The sequence below is a fragment of the Hordeum vulgare genome, chromosome 5H, assembly GCF_904849725.1.
Source record: "Hordeum vulgare subsp. vulgare chromosome 5H, MorexV3_pseudomolecules_assembly, whole genome shotgun sequence".
Lineage (NCBI taxonomy): Eukaryota > Viridiplantae > Streptophyta > Magnoliopsida > Poales > Poaceae > Hordeum > Hordeum vulgare.
Window position 1 is genome coordinate 274544686 of NC_058522.1, and position 17548 is coordinate 274562233.

At 43.9% G+C, this 17548-nt stretch overlaps 1 protein-coding gene across 1 annotated transcript; it reads left to right on the forward strand.

Annotated features, from left to right (window-relative positions):
* Positions 1-10720: 10720 nt before the first annotated feature.
* LOC123397766 (paramyosin-like) lies at positions 10721-12266 on the forward strand. The gene is made up of 3 exons (XM_045092298.1): positions 10721-10830; positions 10933-11022; positions 11120-12266. Exon 3 carries the CDS (start codon positions 11263-11265, stop codon positions 12241-12243), a length of 981 nt encoding a protein of 326 aa, XP_044948233.1. The 5' UTR covers positions 10721-10830; positions 10933-11022; positions 11120-11262; the 3' UTR covers positions 12244-12266.
* Positions 12267-17548: the final 5282 nt, after the last annotated feature.

Sequence of the window (17548 nt, forward strand, 5' to 3'; positions counted from 1 at the left end):
GCAATGAAGAACATAAGACCTAAACTCCCCTAAGATATCTCCCTCGTTCCATCGAAAAACTAAGCACAAATCATATCCATGGATCCAAATCAGCAAGCTCCTAACCCTAGAACCAAACACATCAACCAAGAGAAGGAGGGGAGGAGCTTTACCGGCGTCCATGGCACTTGACGGAGGAAGGAGGAGGGGAACAAACCCTCCAACGGAAAGGACAGGAGGGGCTCCGCAGAGAAAGATCTAAACAGGGGGAGTTCGGTGAAGAGGGAGAGAGACCCATGAGGAAGAAGAAGCACGGCAAGAAAAACGGTCTCCCCCTCCTTTATATAGTCCAAGGGGTACGGGCCCAGCGGTAGTACCGTTGGGTCATAGCGGTAGTACCGCTACCCTGGCGGTAGTACCGCTGGGGTCCTAGTGGTAGTACCGCCGTCCTGGCGGTAGTACCACTCCCCCTTGAGACAGCCCTAAAAAGCCCTAGTCAAGCCTCGATAGGCTGGGGTCCTGGCAGTAGTACCGCTGGGGTCCTGGCGGTAGTACCGCTACCCCTGGCGGTAGTACCGCTCAAAAAGGCACAACGAGACATAGGAATTTGTGGAAATGATGTGGGCAACGACTAGTCAGTGTAACAAAATATAACACCAGCAAGATATACTGACTAGCCATTTTGTATCCTTTCTTCAACACGGGAGAAAGGTGGGGGCGGTGGTCCGAGCCAGCTATGTTTGAGATAAAGGTATGACACCGCGAATAATTATCATTGGGTTCATGACCAACGCTCGTCTTTGAAGCACAAGTGCCATTTAATAATGGCCAAAGTGAAAGACTTGATTGATTTATGCATAATGGGGGGAGGGAAAGTTCATTGAGAGAACAACACTCCCCCTATGTCCATGCCTACACCTAGAACAAGATGTAATGCGAAGTGAGGTGCAAAGTGCCTAGTTTCAATCCACATTACTTCAATCAATGATATTTAGCTCATGCCTTAACTCCCGGAACCTTGCTTCATCTAGGGGCTTAGTGAAAATATCTGCAAGTTGCTCTTCAGTGTTGATGAAGTGAACCTCAATATCACCTTGCTTGATATGTTCACGAATGAAGTGATGGCGAATATCAATATGCTTGGTCTTGCTATGTTGCACCGGATTGAGGGAAATCTTGATAGCACTTTGATTGTCACATAGAAGAGGCACTTTGTCACAAGTGACACCGTAATCCTTTAAATATTGCCTCATCCATAGCAATTGTGCACAACAACTTGCAGCTGCTACATACTCAGCTTCGGTGGAAGATAGTGAGACACAATTCTGCTTCTTTGAAGACCAACTTACCAGTGAACGACCAAGGAATTGGCATCCTCCAGAAGTTGACTTCCTCTCCACACAGTCTCCTGCCCAATCTGAGTCAGAATAGCCCACTAGGTTGAAGTTTGCTCCTTTGGGATACCATAGACCAAAGTTTGGGGTATGAGCCAAATATCGAAATATTCGCTAACAGCCATAAAATGGCTTTCTTTTGGTTCAGATTGAAACCGTGCACAAATCCCTACACTCAACATGATATCCGGTCTAGATGCACAAAGGTAAAGAAGGGATCCAATCATGGAGCGATATACCTTTTGATCCACTACTTTACCATTGGGATCACTGTCAAGCTTGCATCTTGTTGGCATGGGAAACTTGACCGGCTTGACATCCTCTAGCTCGAACCTCTTGAGCATGTCTTGAGTGTACTTGGCTTGTTTGATGAAGGTCCCTTCTAAGCCTTGTTTAATCTCGAACCCCAGGAAGAACTTCAACTCACCCATCATAGACATCTAAAATTTCTCGGTAATTAGTGCAACAAATTCTTCATTGAAAGATTCGTTAGGGGAACCAAAAATGATATCATCAACACATAGTAAGGTACTCATTATGAACAAATCCCCTTTGACCCTCTTAGTAAAAAGAGTGGGATCTATCTTCCCAATTTCAAACCCACGATCTTGTAACAACTCAGTAAGGTACTCATACCACGCACGTGGGGCTTGTTTAAGGCCATAGAGTGCCTTATTAAGTTTGTACACATGATTGGGGAGCTTGGGATGTTCGAACCCCGGGGGTTGTTTGACATAGACCAACTCATTTAAAGGACCATTAAGAAAAGCACTTTTCACATCCATTTGTTGTAATCTAAAATTATGATGAGAAGCAAATGCAAGCAGCATGCGAATAGATTCTAGACGAGCAACAGGGGCAAAGGTTTCACCGTAGTCGATACCCTCGACTTGGGAGTAGTCTTGAGCCACCAATCTTGCCTTGTTTAGAATCACAATCCCATTGGCATCTTGCTTGTTTTTGAAGATCCATTTGGTCCCGATGACATTATGTTCCTCCTTTGGTCTTGGCACTAAATTCCAGACTTGATTACGCTCGAAGTTGTTGAGTTCTTCATGCATGGCCATAAGCCAATCCTCATCATCGAGCGCTTCCTATACCTGTTAAGGTTCACAATACGAAACAAACACGTGATGCTCACAATAATTCCAAATTTGTTGACGAGTGGATACTTCCCTTTTCAAACTGCCAAGCACATTCTTCATAAGATGTGACTTGACTCTCAGCTTGTTCGCAATCTTGGTTTCACGACGTTCCAAGAGTTCTGCATTGGATAACTGGGGAGCATCGACTTGATTACTTATCTTGCCCTTGCGTCTTGATCCTACCTTGGCACCAATAGCCCTCTTAGGCATCGCAGAAGGGAATTGAGAGACAACATCCTGATCAACTTGATTTTCGACTTGAGCAGGTTCACTGGTTTGTCCTTGTTCTTGTGGTTGCTCTTGCTCTTGATATTCTGCTTCTATTTGGTCTGGATCTTGTAGTTGCACTTGATCTTGAGCAGATTCGGAACCTTGTGTAAGCATTTGTACATCATGAGACACATCGCCATCTTTTTGCAATTGATCTTGTCCTTGAGCTTGTTCAACTGGTTGAGGGTCTTCTCTTTGTTCATCGGAAGCGTGTGGAGCTTGTGAGGATGATGGTTCCACTTGAGTAGAGCATTGTCCTTCTCCTTCGGCCACAAGGGGTTCCTCAATGGGGAGTATTTGACCAATCCCCATTCTTTTTATGGCTTGGGGAGGAATTTCATCACCTACATCACACAGACCACTTTCTCCACTTGGGAGCCATTATTTTCATCAAACTCCACGTTACATGTTTCCTCAATGAGCCTGGTGGACTTGTTGAGGACACGGTAAGCATGAGAGTCTGTAGCATAACCAACAAAGATGCCCTCTTGTGCTCTAGAATCAAATTTAGCTAAACGTGCACCTTTCTTGAGAATGCAACACTTACACCCGAATACCTGGAAGTACTTGAGATTGGGTTTGTTTCCAGTGAGAATCTCATATGGGGTCTTGTTCAAGCCTTTGCGGATATAGAGCCAATTGGACGCATGACATGTTGTGTTGATGGCTTCGGCCCAAAAGTTATATGGAGATTTGGATTCCGCCATCATTGTTCTTGCAGCGTCCATCAACGTCCGGTTCTTCCTTTCTGCCACACCATTTTGTTGAGGGGTATATGGTGCTGAATATTGATGTTTTATTCCCTCATCACCTAGAAACTCATCCAAGGTGTAGTTCTTGAACTCGGTGCCGTTGTCACTCCTAATCATCAAAATCTTTGCTTCCTGTTGACGTTGAGCTTCATTAGCAAAGTTGATGACAGTTTGTTGAGTCTCACTCTTCCTCTTGAAGAAATATACCCAGGTGTATCTTGAGTAGTCATCAACAATCACCAAGCAGTACTTTATGCCCGCAAGACTATCAAATGATGGAGGACCGAAGAGATCCATATCAAGGAGCTCCAACGGCCTCTTAGTGTAAATGAGAGTCGTTGGACGATGATCAGTTTCATGAATCTTTCCTTCAATGCACGCACTGCAAGCACGATCTCTCGCAAAACTCACATTCGTTTGTCCACAAACATGGTCCCCTTTGAGGAGACTTTGCAAAGATCTGATATTGACATGAGCTAGTCGGCGATGCCAAAGCCAGCCCACATCAACTTTAGCCATTAGACAAGTCGCAGTCTTAGTGGGTCGCTTTGAAAAGTTCACCACATAGAGACCATTTTCGACATATCCAACATAGGCTACTTTAAGAGTCTTGCTCCACAAAAGGACCACAGTATCAAGATTAAAGAATGTGGAAAAGCCCATAATTGTAAGTTGACGAACCGAAAGTAAATTGTAAGCAAGGGACTCAACAAGCATGACCTTCTCAATAGATAACTCTTGAGAGATGACCACCTTACCAAATCCCAATACCTTTGACGCTGATGCATCGGCGAATTGGACATGGGTGGGCATAGATGGGGAAGGATGCACATCCACCACTAAGTCCTTGCTTCCGGTCATATGATTTGTTGCCACTATCGAGCAACCATGACACCACACCGAAAGCAAACTCCTGCAATAGATCAAGGCTTGGTTTTAGGTACCCATTTTTGAATGGGTCCTTTAATGTTGGAGACAAGGGTCTTAGGAACCCAAATAGCCCATTCAATGAACTCATAGTAACAACCAACAAATCTGGCATAAACATGCCCATCACCAGCATGACATAAAACATAGGAAGGATTGAGTTTACCGGCTGTGTTGGTAGGAATGGTTTTGCCCTTCTTGACGCTACCATTCTCCACCTTGTTCCTGTTCACCTCCTGAGTCCCTTCGCCCTCTTCGACAAAGATGTCCATGAGGGTAGGGGATCATTTGTTCATGTTCTTCCTTTTTTCTTTTTGACTTGGATGTAAGTCCAAGTCCCTCCTTTCCTACCACACCCTTTTGATTGCTCAAGAGGTCGTTCAGGTTCTTCTCGCCTTGGATGCATGACACAAGGCCCTTCTCAAGTTTATCCTTCAACTTGGCATTTTCCTCCACAAGATGTACATGCTCACAAGAAGGATTAGTTGTACAAGCATTATCAATTAAAACGAAAGGAGGACAAGTAGAGATCTCCTTGGTAAGTTTTGCTTGGAGTTGATCATGAGATTCTTTCAGGGAGAAATGAGCACCTTTCAAGACCTTGTGAGCTTTGTCAAGTGTGTCGAACTCCACTTTGAGTCTGTCATGGCCAACCCCAAGAGCATCCTTTTCAGACTTAAGCATACGAGTAAGAACAGTAGCATGATCTAGTTCCTTTTGCAATTTAGCGCAGTCATCGTTGTATGACTCCTCAAGAGCCAAACGAAGAGTGCGCTCCTTTTTTAGTGCAATAGATAGTTCAGCAATCTCATCGGCATTGTCACGAGTATGTCCTTGCAGCTCAGAGATGGTCTCCTCATGAGACTCGATGAGGTCATTAGCCTCACCCAGTTGTTCCAAAAGAGCAACAAAGTGCTTCTTGGGTTCTCCTTTGATCATGCACAGAAGTTTGTCAAGATCATGCTCATTAAGTTCCACAACATCACTATCATCAACACAATTCAACAATGAAGGAGCAGTAGTGATGTTGGTCTTAATGCTGGGTGTTACCTGATCGATACCTTTGGCCATGAGGCACTTGGCGATGTGGTTATCGTTGGGGGCATTGAAGAGAGACACATTCTTGGGAGAAGGGGTGGCAATGGCGACAGTCGCAGTTGCCACCATATCGTCATCGTCATCATCATCGGAGGGGTACTCTTCAAGTGCCACCATACCCTTTGGGTGGGGTTTCTTGACAAAATTGTTCTTGTTCGGGAATGACTTGGTTTTGTCTTCGCGAATGAGCTTTCCCCCGTTGTCTTCCCTCTTCTCATAGGGACATTCTGCTACGAAGTGACTCACATTACCGCAGTTATAGCATGTCCTCACTCATTTCTTGGATTTGAACCCACTTGAATTGTTCTTGATGAAGTTGGGTCTTGAGTTCCTCTTGTTGCCCCAGAATTGCCTTGACGCAAGAGCCAATTGCTCGTGATAAGCATACTTAGTGTCTTCAGGGCAGCTCTCCTCTTCCTCATCCTCTTCTTCTTCTTCAGAAGCAGCCTTTGTCTTTAAAGAAAGGTTGGGTGAAGTTGTCTTTGACCGAACCCGAGAAAGTGCATTGTCAGCGGTCTCGTTCATGATTGACATTGCAATGAATTCATCCAACACCTCACTGGAAGACAAGGAGTGGAAATCTGGTCATTGGCGAATGACTAATGACATGGCTTTGTTGAAAGGCATGATGGCCTTGAGAAACTTGCGCTTGATCCATGTGTCATCCACATCCTTGCTCCCATAATCCTCGAGAGCAACAACAATAGCAGTCACCCTTCGATAGAGATCACAAGGGTCCTCATCTTCCTTCATCACAAACTCATCGGCCTTATCAGGTACCACTTCATAGTTGGACCTTTGAATGCTTGAGCTTCCCTTGTACATCACCATAATGTGCTCCCAACAGTCCTTAGCCAGAGTGAAGGGGCGCAAGTGAGGAAGATCTTCAGGAGGTACTGCGGACTGTAGAATAAACAATGCGGAGTGATTATATTGATTGTCCGCTTCTTCTCTTGGAGTGAGGTTGCTTGGATCATGAGGATAGTAGCCTTGCTCGATGATTCTCCATAAATTTGTTGAGCTGTGATTCAAATGAGACTTAATAGAAAACACCCAGTTAGCAAAATCACCCTTAACAAGCTTAGGAGGAGGACCAACAGGGTTAAGACGCGATGTGGGAACATGTCCTCCATAGACCATGGGAGGTGGAACTGAGGCATAGGTTCCAGTCCCATCATTTTCGAGAGGGGAAGAAGGTCGCATACCTTTAGCCGCTTCCTTAGAGGAATTGGCCTCCAAATCTGTGTTGGCGGGTTTAACCACAAACGCCGGTTCGGGTGAACCTTTAATTCCCTCAATTAACTCTTTAAGCATGGGTTTGACTTCGTTCGTCAAGGACTTCTTGAGGGCGGCCAAAGCCGTATTCAAGTCGTCCCTTGTGACCAAAGTCAAGGCCATGGCCTCGGGTTGCCCATGGGGAACTCCCTCATCATCTTCCATACTCTTCGGGTGGTGAAACCCTTAATAAAGAGACGTGGCTCTGATACCAATTGAAATGATCGATATGGTTGACTAGAGGGGGGTGAATAGGCAACGACCACTTTTTAATTAATCTTAACAAGTTAGGGTTAGCAACATAAAGGTTTTCTAAAATGACAACAAGGTGATGAACCTATATGATGCTACCAACTATAAGCACTAAGGCAAGTAAGAGATAGTCAACAACAAAATCATACACAATGTAAAGATTAGAGATAACCACAAGTGGAACCAATGAAGACGAGGATGTGTTACCGAAGTTCCTTCCCTTTGAGAGGAAGTACATCTCCGTTGGAGCGGTGTGGAGGCACAATGCTCCCCAATAAGCCACTAGGGACACCGTATTATTCTCACGCCATCACACAATGCAAGGTGTTGTGATTCCACTATATGTGCTCTTGAAGGCGGCGACCGAACCTTTACAAACAAGGTTGGGGCAAACTCCACGCAAAGCTTGAAGGCTCCCAACAAGACCACAGAGCTTCACCACAATGGAATGGGGCTCCAAGGTGACCTCAACCGTCTAGGCTCCTCAAACACCCAAGAGTAACAAGATCCACAAGGGATTAGTGGGGGGAATCAATTTTCTCTTGGTGGAAGTGTAGATCTAGGCCTTCTCAACCAATCCCTCGGAAATCAACAAGTTTGATTGGCTAGGGAGAGAGATCGGGTACTTTTGAGCTTAGGGAGCAACAATGGAGCTTGGGAGGGTCGAAGGTAGGGTTCTTGAGCAAGAAGAACCCTTTATATAGTGGGGGGGGGGGCGAAATCCAACCGTTTTCCCACTCACAGCACGAGCCCAATGGTACTATCGCTAGCTGCAACGGTACTACCGATGGCACTCCAACGCTACTACCACTGGCTGCAGCGGTACTACCGCTGAGCCCATGGTAGCGCAAAGACACTACCGGGCCAACCACCGCCAAGAAAGTATTCACAAAAAGTCCGACGAAGTACAGCCGCAAGGATGGCGGTACTAAAGTTCTGGAGCAGTACTACCGCTGACCAGGGGCGGTACTACCGCTGGGCCAGCGGTACTACCGCCATCTCTAGCAGTACTACCACTAGGGCTAGCGGTACTACCGCCAACTCTAGCTGTAATACCACTAGGCCCAGCGGTACTATCGTTAGGAGACCTTTTTGCAAGATGAGAGAAACCAGAGATGGGAACAGCTCCAAACTTGCAGGGAAAGGGGATGGAGATAAAGTGTGTGAGTGCAAGATTGATTCCACCTAAACCTTTCCAATACGGATCCCCTCTTAATAGTACGGCGTTCCTACGACTCAAAAACCACCAAAGAGAATCGTAGGGGACACCGTGCTTCTGTTCCACGGAGGGTGCCGAATCGTCTTGTGCCTTTGTCATGTATTATCTGAAAGCTTAATGCACACGATTAATCCTTTAAGGTACTGTCATCAATCACCAAAATTACTTAGGCATAAATATGCCCTAACAACAGTTTCCTGGGTCATGCCCAGCCTCGAAAATTCAACACGTCGTAACCCTACCTAAGCTCAACTAAGAGGTCAGCCCGTCGGTCTAAATCCTAAGCGCGCAGGGGTCATGGGTTCATCACCCTTTGTGCTCCTGCATGATGCGTGGGAAGCCGATGTCAGTCCTGGCACCTCTTATACAAGAACAATGCTTATCCAGACCACTCGGGCACGCGCCGCTTCATTGCTGACGTGTGAAGAGCTTCGACTGATACCACGACGTTGAGTACCCATAACTTATCCCACGTGAAGGTTAGTGCGAAAAGGTCTCCCGACTAACTCAGATCAAATACCCAAATCCATTAACATTTAATTAACTCATCATCTCATCCATGCGGGAATCCACCCGCAACTCACCATTCATCAAGTTCCCCGTAACAAAGTCTAGTAGTTGTGCGGATGTAACATGATAGGTATCCGAGGTATCACCCTCGATGGATTCCGAACGATGTAATTGTCAAGGTGGCCAGGGAGGAATCACCCTCGATGGGCCACGTTTGATGGGTTGTATGACAGGGTCGTTATCATAGGTGGTGAAGCAGCAATCACTCTCCGAGAACCACCGTAGGTCAACTACACTACTACGCTAACATCGGAGTACGTAACAAAGTGTCACCCTCGGTACTCGATAGTAGCTCTGCAATGTCGTATAACTAGGGGGTGTGAGTGCTGCGACGGGTCATGGCTCATCGATCAGATGATCGAGACTTGATGAAAATGCAGGGGCAACTGGACTAAGGGGGCAAAGGGGATTACTGAGCCACCTATACTAAGCATTTTTAAGGTGCGGTAGAATAAAGTAGCAGTTTATCAAAAAGAGGCTATGAATCAGATATGGGAGCTAAGTACAATAGTAGCAAAAATTCTAATGCAAGCAAGAGGGAGAACGAATAGGCGATATAGGAATGATAAGGGGGGGGGGTTGCTTGCCTTGTTGCTCTGCGGCAAAGGGCTTGTCGTTAGGAGGGTACTCGTACCCGGTAGCAGCGTAAGTCTCGGGGTCTACCGGTAAGAAGAGGGGAAAGAAACAATAAATATAATGGATAGATGCAACATGATGCATGACATGGCAAACTACAGGGCTAGGCATGAGCTAACAGTGTATCATCCGTCATACACGGATCGAGAAAATATTTGACGATAGTTACAGGGTTTGTGGCTACTACCGGACAGGCGAAACGGATGGAAAAGTTCCACGTTTGCTATGCTAGGGACACGTGACACACGAACGGAGTTATGGTTTATCGTTTTCTATGGGTTTACAAAGAATTAACAATATTCTGAAATTATTTAACTCAAAAATAAATAGGGTATTCTTTTCTCAACTAGTGCTACTCAAGCCATAGTTTGTGATAGTGGAACTAGGGGGGTGCAGTGAGCATGCCTTGTGAGCAGTTGACGATTCAAAGTTTGACTGGTCAACGGGGTCAATGGACCCACGTGTCATAGACTACCAGATTAATTAAGCTAATTAGTTAGATCATTGATTAATTAATTAATTAACTTATTAACATATTTATTTTTAAACCTCCTTTTCTAATTAAAAGGGATCTGCCCCACATGTCATATATTATACCCAAACAAATAAATAAATCTAACTTATTTAATTTGAGGGCCTACATGTCATCAGGTCAAGGCTACCTAAAATAAATAATTAAACTACTAACTAAAGGGGCCCTACTTAGCCTAGACTAATTAGCACCTAATCTCCCCTAATAATAAAGCGCGGAGCGCTTCTGCCGTCCGTCGCTGGCGGTTTTGCAAAATAGTCCTTCTGTTTTCTGGTATTCAACCCGCCGTCCAGATTTAAGTGAAGAAGAAAAACATTTCAGTGATTAAAAAGAAAAACAGCTCGAGCTCACCTTATCTACATCGTCCTCCTCCGCGGGATCCTCTCTCCGACGATCCGCCGCGCCACCCCTTACCCCGCCTGCCACCCCCACCCCATCCCAAACCCACTGACGTACGTCGCCGTCGTCACCATCCACCTCGACCCCGTCTCCCCTTACTCCCTTCTCGGCCATAAAGGGCGCCGCGATGGCCGCCGCGTAGCCCCCCGCGCGCGGGCAGCCGGATGGCCGACGGCGGCGACAGGGAGGGCGCGGGCGAGAGCTGCTGGCCGACCCCCGCCGCCGCCGCCTCCGGCCACGGCCGCGGCGGCGGCGGGGTGCTGCTGTCCGACATCAGGAGGGAGATCTACGACCGCCTGCGGGCCGTCGGCAACCAGGAGGCGCTCGCCGACCCCTTCTTTGACCGCGTGCTCGAGGACAACTACTAACGCCTCCCGCCAAGGTCCGTCCTTTCCGCTCACCCCCCTTCCAGGCCCGCGTTTTCACCTCACCAACACCTGTCTCTCTGTTTGTTTGTCTGTGTCCGCGCCCACCGGGGATGCAGCTACTACATCGACCTCGACGTGAGCATGGAAGCCAGGGATCCCCCACAATTACCGTTTTGATTTGGAGCCAGAGGTTTGTCCTGCTGAAGGTACTGCGCAAGGAAGCAGAGGAGCATGATAATACCGTAAGCGATAGTGTGCAGGGAAGATTTCATGAGTTTAATGGATGGATGAATTTACCCTTAGGAATCGGGCGTGGAAGACAGGGCGATTGTCGGGGTCGGCACACTCGGCGAGGATCCGGCGATGGAGCAGCACGTCCTCCGCCTTGTTCACCAGCGTTCCTGCGTGGCATAGTTCTGTAAGAATTCTCAAAAGCTCAAAAGCGAATGTTAGAAGCCTGGAGAATGAGAAGACTGATGGAACGAGAGCTTGACAAAAGGTCAAATGATTGGTCAGCCAGGCTGGCAAGATTTCAAGCCGAACAACAGCGACTACGGGATAGAGTAATGGAGCTAGCAGAGCAGAATGTGTCATTTCAGAGAGAAGTTACTTTGTTTGAATCGAACCGAGTTGAGGCTTCTAACAAGATTAGAAGTTTGGAACTGCAAAACAAACAACTGAATGATGAGATGGACAAAGTTAAAGGTGAGCACACCAGTCTTTACAGATCCTCAGTAGAGTTGCATGATAGCTTTACAAAAGCTGCAGAAGAAAGGGACCAAATCCAAGAATGCTTAAAATCCAAAGAAGATAACAGTAGGGCACTGCACAAGGTGATTGCAAGGTTACAAGGGGCATCTAATGAGCAGGAAAAAACAATAAATGGGCTCAGGCAAGGATTTAGTGTTGAATTAGGAAATAGATCTGTTGGAAGTAGCGAAAGCATCACCAGGATGCAAATGGAACTTTTGAGACTTACTGGAGTTCAGCAAAAGCTGAGAAAAGAAATTCAGTCCTGTAACCTTGAAGTAGAGTCTCTTCAGCAAGAGAACATAGGGATTTCAAATCGTCTACAAAGCAGTGGGAATGGATTAAGTTTATCCTCACATCGTCTTGTCCTGGAACTTCACGCTAGAGTGGACAACTTGCACATGCAAGGCTTACCGTTACTTGAAGATACTAGCTGTCTTTGTGGCAAGTTGTTGGGCGTCATGAAATCGAAGAGTGAGACAATTGGCAGTGTTGATGCACTAGCAGACATTGAATACACTGTGAAGTACCAGAACCTAAGACAAGGAATAGATTATTTAGCCCTTAGTCTGAGAAAAGTTAAATCTGTGTTGGTTGAAAAACACAATAAAGAAGACAACATAGTGGGTGTTTCTGTGGGACATGATACATTATATGTTATTGCTGTTCTTGAGTAAAGTGTAAGTTGTTCACTGGTTTATCATTTTGCACTAGAGAATGACATCAAGCTAGTAACATTCTTTTAGAACTAATATAGTAAAATTTGTGTTACCATGAAATGTGCTCGAGAAAAATATGTTAATTTACATAATACAAATATATTATGAAGCCAAGTTGCTTAAAGAGGTACTCTATAACATTAAAATACCGCATAATATTTATATTGGCATGGCCAGCTGAACCATGGCCCACTGATGAAACTGTAAGATGGTTTTACTATTGTACTGAGCAAAAAATGTTATTTTACCGAAATAGACTTTTTACATGGAAAATGATTTGTTTATATAGACATGTGATCAGAATATGCTTTGTTTATGTATATTCTGCAACTCTGCATTTAGATTTAGGGTTACTTGGTTAATATTTTTGAAAGAAAAATGTCACTCTAAGAGTATATTATCCAGAACTTCATATCAGCGTGTTGTCGGGTAGGCAGGAAGGCATGAATTCAACGGCGAAAACTTCTATCAGGATGGGGTCCCTCTAGGCGGGAAGACATGGACCCAACAGCAAGGACATCGATTATGATGGATTCAACCACACTGCTCGATTGCTGAATGACATAATATGGTTATGATGTGGGTTCATGGAGGTACTCTAGCCCCAACAAAACTATGACTCATCCAACCTTTTCGGGCAGGTTCACTATTCTTCAATCATAGTGCTGCATATTCCTATTTGAATGATAGGTGGTGCATAGAATTAATGATTCAGAAAAATTATTTTGTCTTTGTTACGAACAAGTCTGCAACTCTCCCAGATAGAAAATTATCACTAAAAGAGAACAACTATTAGTCTTGGTAGATGAAGTCAGATTATGTAGTGACATTGTGGTAATCTCTGTATCCTATTTCTTCCTGTTATTTGTGTTATTTTGCTTACACAAAATGGTCATTTTTATCTAAAATTTCTTTTGTCAACTGCCTCCAAATTAAAAAATCAGGGTAACATATAGAATGTGTATGTTCCATTACCCACAACTGTACCATTATCTTCTATTGAATAATTGGATTAATAAATTTTTCATAATCTTTTGTTGTAGTTTGTAGAAGAGCAAAGTTTTAACTGCTTATAACGTGTCTCCTTCTTCCGGTATAGTTAATTACACATGAAGGTTTGAGAAAGAGCTCGTTGGACGGACATTTGTACTAGTCTAACATAATTAATAAGCTCACGGCCGACCGGTGGCACAGCCAGCCGTGCACAGACACACGCAAACAGACTCACACACCACACACACGAAGCACACCCGTGGCCGTGGCCATGGCAATGGCTAGAGGCAAGAGCAAGCAGCGCCAGCACACAACGAGCAGCAGTGGCGAGTAGCATGTAGAGCAGCAGCGACGCAGCTAGAAAGATGCAGTGGAAAGCAGCAACGGATGCGCTCGGCAAGAAGAGCAGACAGGCGCGGCTACGAGTGACACATGCGGATGCAGCCAGGCTGCGGCGAGGCCACGCACAAGTGCACGCGCACAGTAGCAGCAGCAGAAAGCGGAGCAGGGCGAGCGGCGACAAGCAGCGGCGGGCCGTTCGGGCTGCGACGGGGTGCGCGCAGGGGCGCGGCCACGCGTAGGTGGGCGCGGCCAGTGGCTCCACCAACTGCGGGTGCGCACGGCCAAGGCAACAGGCAGTCGCGAGCAGTGGCCGCACGGTGAGTGGAGCTCCGGCCAAGCTCGGTCGCAGCGACGTACGGCACTACGGCTACGGGGACGGATTCGACAGGGAAAAGGGGGATTCGAGGGAGAAGCTCACGAGGAGCTCGGAGGTGGACCGGAGCAGTGGCAATCGGTGATGGACGAAGACGATGTACGCGGAGAAGACAATGTCGATGGCGAGCATACGGTCTGCCTCGACTCGATTTGGTGATCTGAATGGACGAAGAGGGTTGTGGCGGTTCTCCTGGACAAGCTCAAGGGGCGCGAGAACGACGACGGCCGCCGAATCAACATCGAACGACAACGGCGGCGACTCTTATCCACACGGGGAGCTGTGGGATGGCCGACACGATGCCATCCGTGGCCATGGCGGCCTGGATGGACGCCACAACTCCCTGCTCCCACTGTAGCGGGAGGTAAGAGATGACCGAGGTGGGTTGGGCTCTCCTATGCACTAGAGGCCCGGTAGTGCAATAAGTTTTAGCCCGTTTCGTTTTAATTATTTTCCTTTATTTCCTCTAGAACTTTGTATTTTGTTGAGCTACTAAATAAATTTAGTTAAAAGCAAAATTTAGCACATAATTATTTTTCACTTTTTTAAAGTAGCACACAAAGTTTTTAGTCATTCAGAAAATCTTAAATGTTTGTTTTTTTTGAAAAGGCTATTTTATTTGCGGTTGGACCACTTTATAATTTCCCATGGGTTAATTGGTGGGCCAAATAATGTTGGGTTCAACATGAAAATTACTTAATCAATATTTGCAACCCAACCAAGATTTTTCTTTGAAGTTTGAGGAAAACATTTATGTGACTTTATTTTTAAATTTGAAATTTGGCTTTGATTTTTGACAAATGGCAATTTGGCTTAGTTAATCCCTCTCACATGACACCATCAACGTGTGATTACTGTAGCTTATCTACTGGGATGTCACACTTGTGTCCTCCATTTTCCTAATGAACTAATATCAAATAACCTCTTTTCACTAGCATGTTTAAACTCATAGTTAAGTTTTTTGATTGATCAATAAGCTTTATTTTCTAGCTCAAAAGGTAAATGCCATGCTTTCCCATAAACCATTTTATAAGGGGACATTCCCATGGGATTTTTATAAGCAGTTCTATAAGCTCATAAATCATCATCAAGTTTCTTAGACCAATCCTTTCTTGACCTATTCGCAGTATTTTGCAAAATTAATTTTATTTCTCAATTGCTCATCTCAACTTGACCACTAGACTTAGGATGATAGGTTGATGTAGTTCTATGGTTAACATCATATTTAGCTAGAACTTTACCGAAAACACCATGAATAAAATGTGAACCACCATCAGTCATTAAATATCTAGGGACTCGAAACCTCAGGAAAATAATACCTTTAAGAATTTTAATAAAAGTGTTATGATCAATACTACTAGTTGGAATAACTTCTACCCACTTACTAACATAATTAACATCAACTAGAATATGAGTATACCCATTAGAAGAAGGAAAAGTCCTATATAATGAAAGCCCCAAACGTCAAATGGTTCAATAGGAAGTGTATAATTCTTAGCTATTTCCTGACTTCTACCAATGTTACCAATTCTTTGACATTCATAACAAGAGATGACATACTACGAGCATCTTTAAAAATAGTAGGCCAATAAAAACCAGATTGTAGTACCTTATGTGCAGATTTGTCACCAGCATGGTGTTCTACGTATGCCACGGAGTGACACTTACGTAGGGTATGTCCCTCTTCATGCTCAGGTACACAACATTTAATAACACCATCTACTCCTTTGTAAAGATGTTGGTCATCCCAAAAGAATGTCTTAAATCATAGAAAATCATTTTCTCTTGTTTGTATGTAAAACTAGGTTGTATATATTTAGCAACAATGTAATTAGCATAGTCTGAATACGAAGGAATACTATATGAAGCATTTATAACAACGAGTTGCTCATTACGAAAATTATCATCAATACGTAGTGGGTCATCAAGAACATTTTCCATCCGAAACAAGTTATCCGATACAGAGTTTTCAGCTCCCTTCATATCTATGATATGCAAGTCAAATTCTTGAAGAAAAAGGACCCAACATTTTCCATAAGGTATTTAATAGCAATATGATCAGTGTGATAGTAACTTTGGAATCAACTATGTAAGGTCTAAACTTATCACATGCAAACAAAACTCCTAAAATTACTTCTCAGTAGTAGCATAATTCCTTTGAGCGATGTCTAGGATTTTACTAACATAATGAATAACATTTAATTTTTTGTCTACTCTTTTCCCTAGAACATCACCAAGAGTATAATCACTAGCATCACAAATAATCTCAAATGATAAATTTCAGTTAGGTGGTTGTATAATAGGTGCAGAAATCAAGGATTTCTTAAGTATTTCAAAGGCTTCTACATAATCATCATAAAAAATATATTCTTGAAGAATATTAGTTAGTGGTATAGAATTCTTTGAGAAATGTTTATTGAAGCGCATATAAAAACCAGCTTGACCCAGAAAAATTCTTATACCTTTGATATCTTTAGGACATGACATTTTCTCCATTGCATCAACTTTAGATTTGTCTACCTCAATGACTCGTTCAGATATTTTATGCACAAGTATTATACCTTTATTCACCACAAAGTGGCACTTCTACCAATTCAAGACAAGGTTAGTTTCCTCACATCTCTGCAAAACTCGATCAAGGTTGTTCAAGCAATCATCAATAGAAGTCTCGTACATGACAAAATCATCCATGAAAACCTCAACAATCTTTTCACAAAAGTCAAGGAGTATAGCATTCATACATCTTTGAAGGGTAGCAGGTGCATTACATAAACGAAAAGGCATACGTCTATAGGCATGAGTTCCAAAGCGGAATGTGAAACTAGTTTTCTCTCGATCCTGTTTTGAGACATTTGAGAGAAACCAGAATATTCATCAAGAAAACAAAAGTGTGTGTGCTTAGATAACCTTTCTAACATTTGATCAATAAAAGGCTAGGGGTAATGATATTTTCTCGCAGCTTTGTTTAATTTCGTGAAATCAATTACCATCCTACAACCACTTATGATTCTTTCTATAATAAGTTCGTTTTTATCATTCGGAACAACAGGCGTACCTCCTTTCTTAGGATCACAATGAACATGACTTACCCATCTACTATCAACAGTAGGATAAATTATACATTCCTCCAAAAGCTTTAGTATTTAAATTCTTACCACTTCCTTCATCTTAGGATTTAAGCAGCATTGATGATCAATGACAGGTTTAGCATTTTGGTTCCATATTAATCTTGTGTTGACATAGAGTGGAGCTTATGTCCTTAAGATCATCAAGAGTATATCCAATAGTAGCCATATGCTTCTTTAGAGTTTTAAGTAATCGTTTTTCTTCATGCTGTGAAGTTAGTACTGATAATAATAGGATATATCTTGTTTTCATCAAGATAGCTATATTTCAAAGTAATCAAACATGATATTTCCCTTGGGTGGAGGAGGATCCCCTAAGGTAACAACTGGGAAGTTATGTGGAAGAATATGTGTTTGTCTAAGAAATATATCATCTATATCATTTATTTCATTCATATGCATATCATTTTCATGATCTAGCAAATACTAT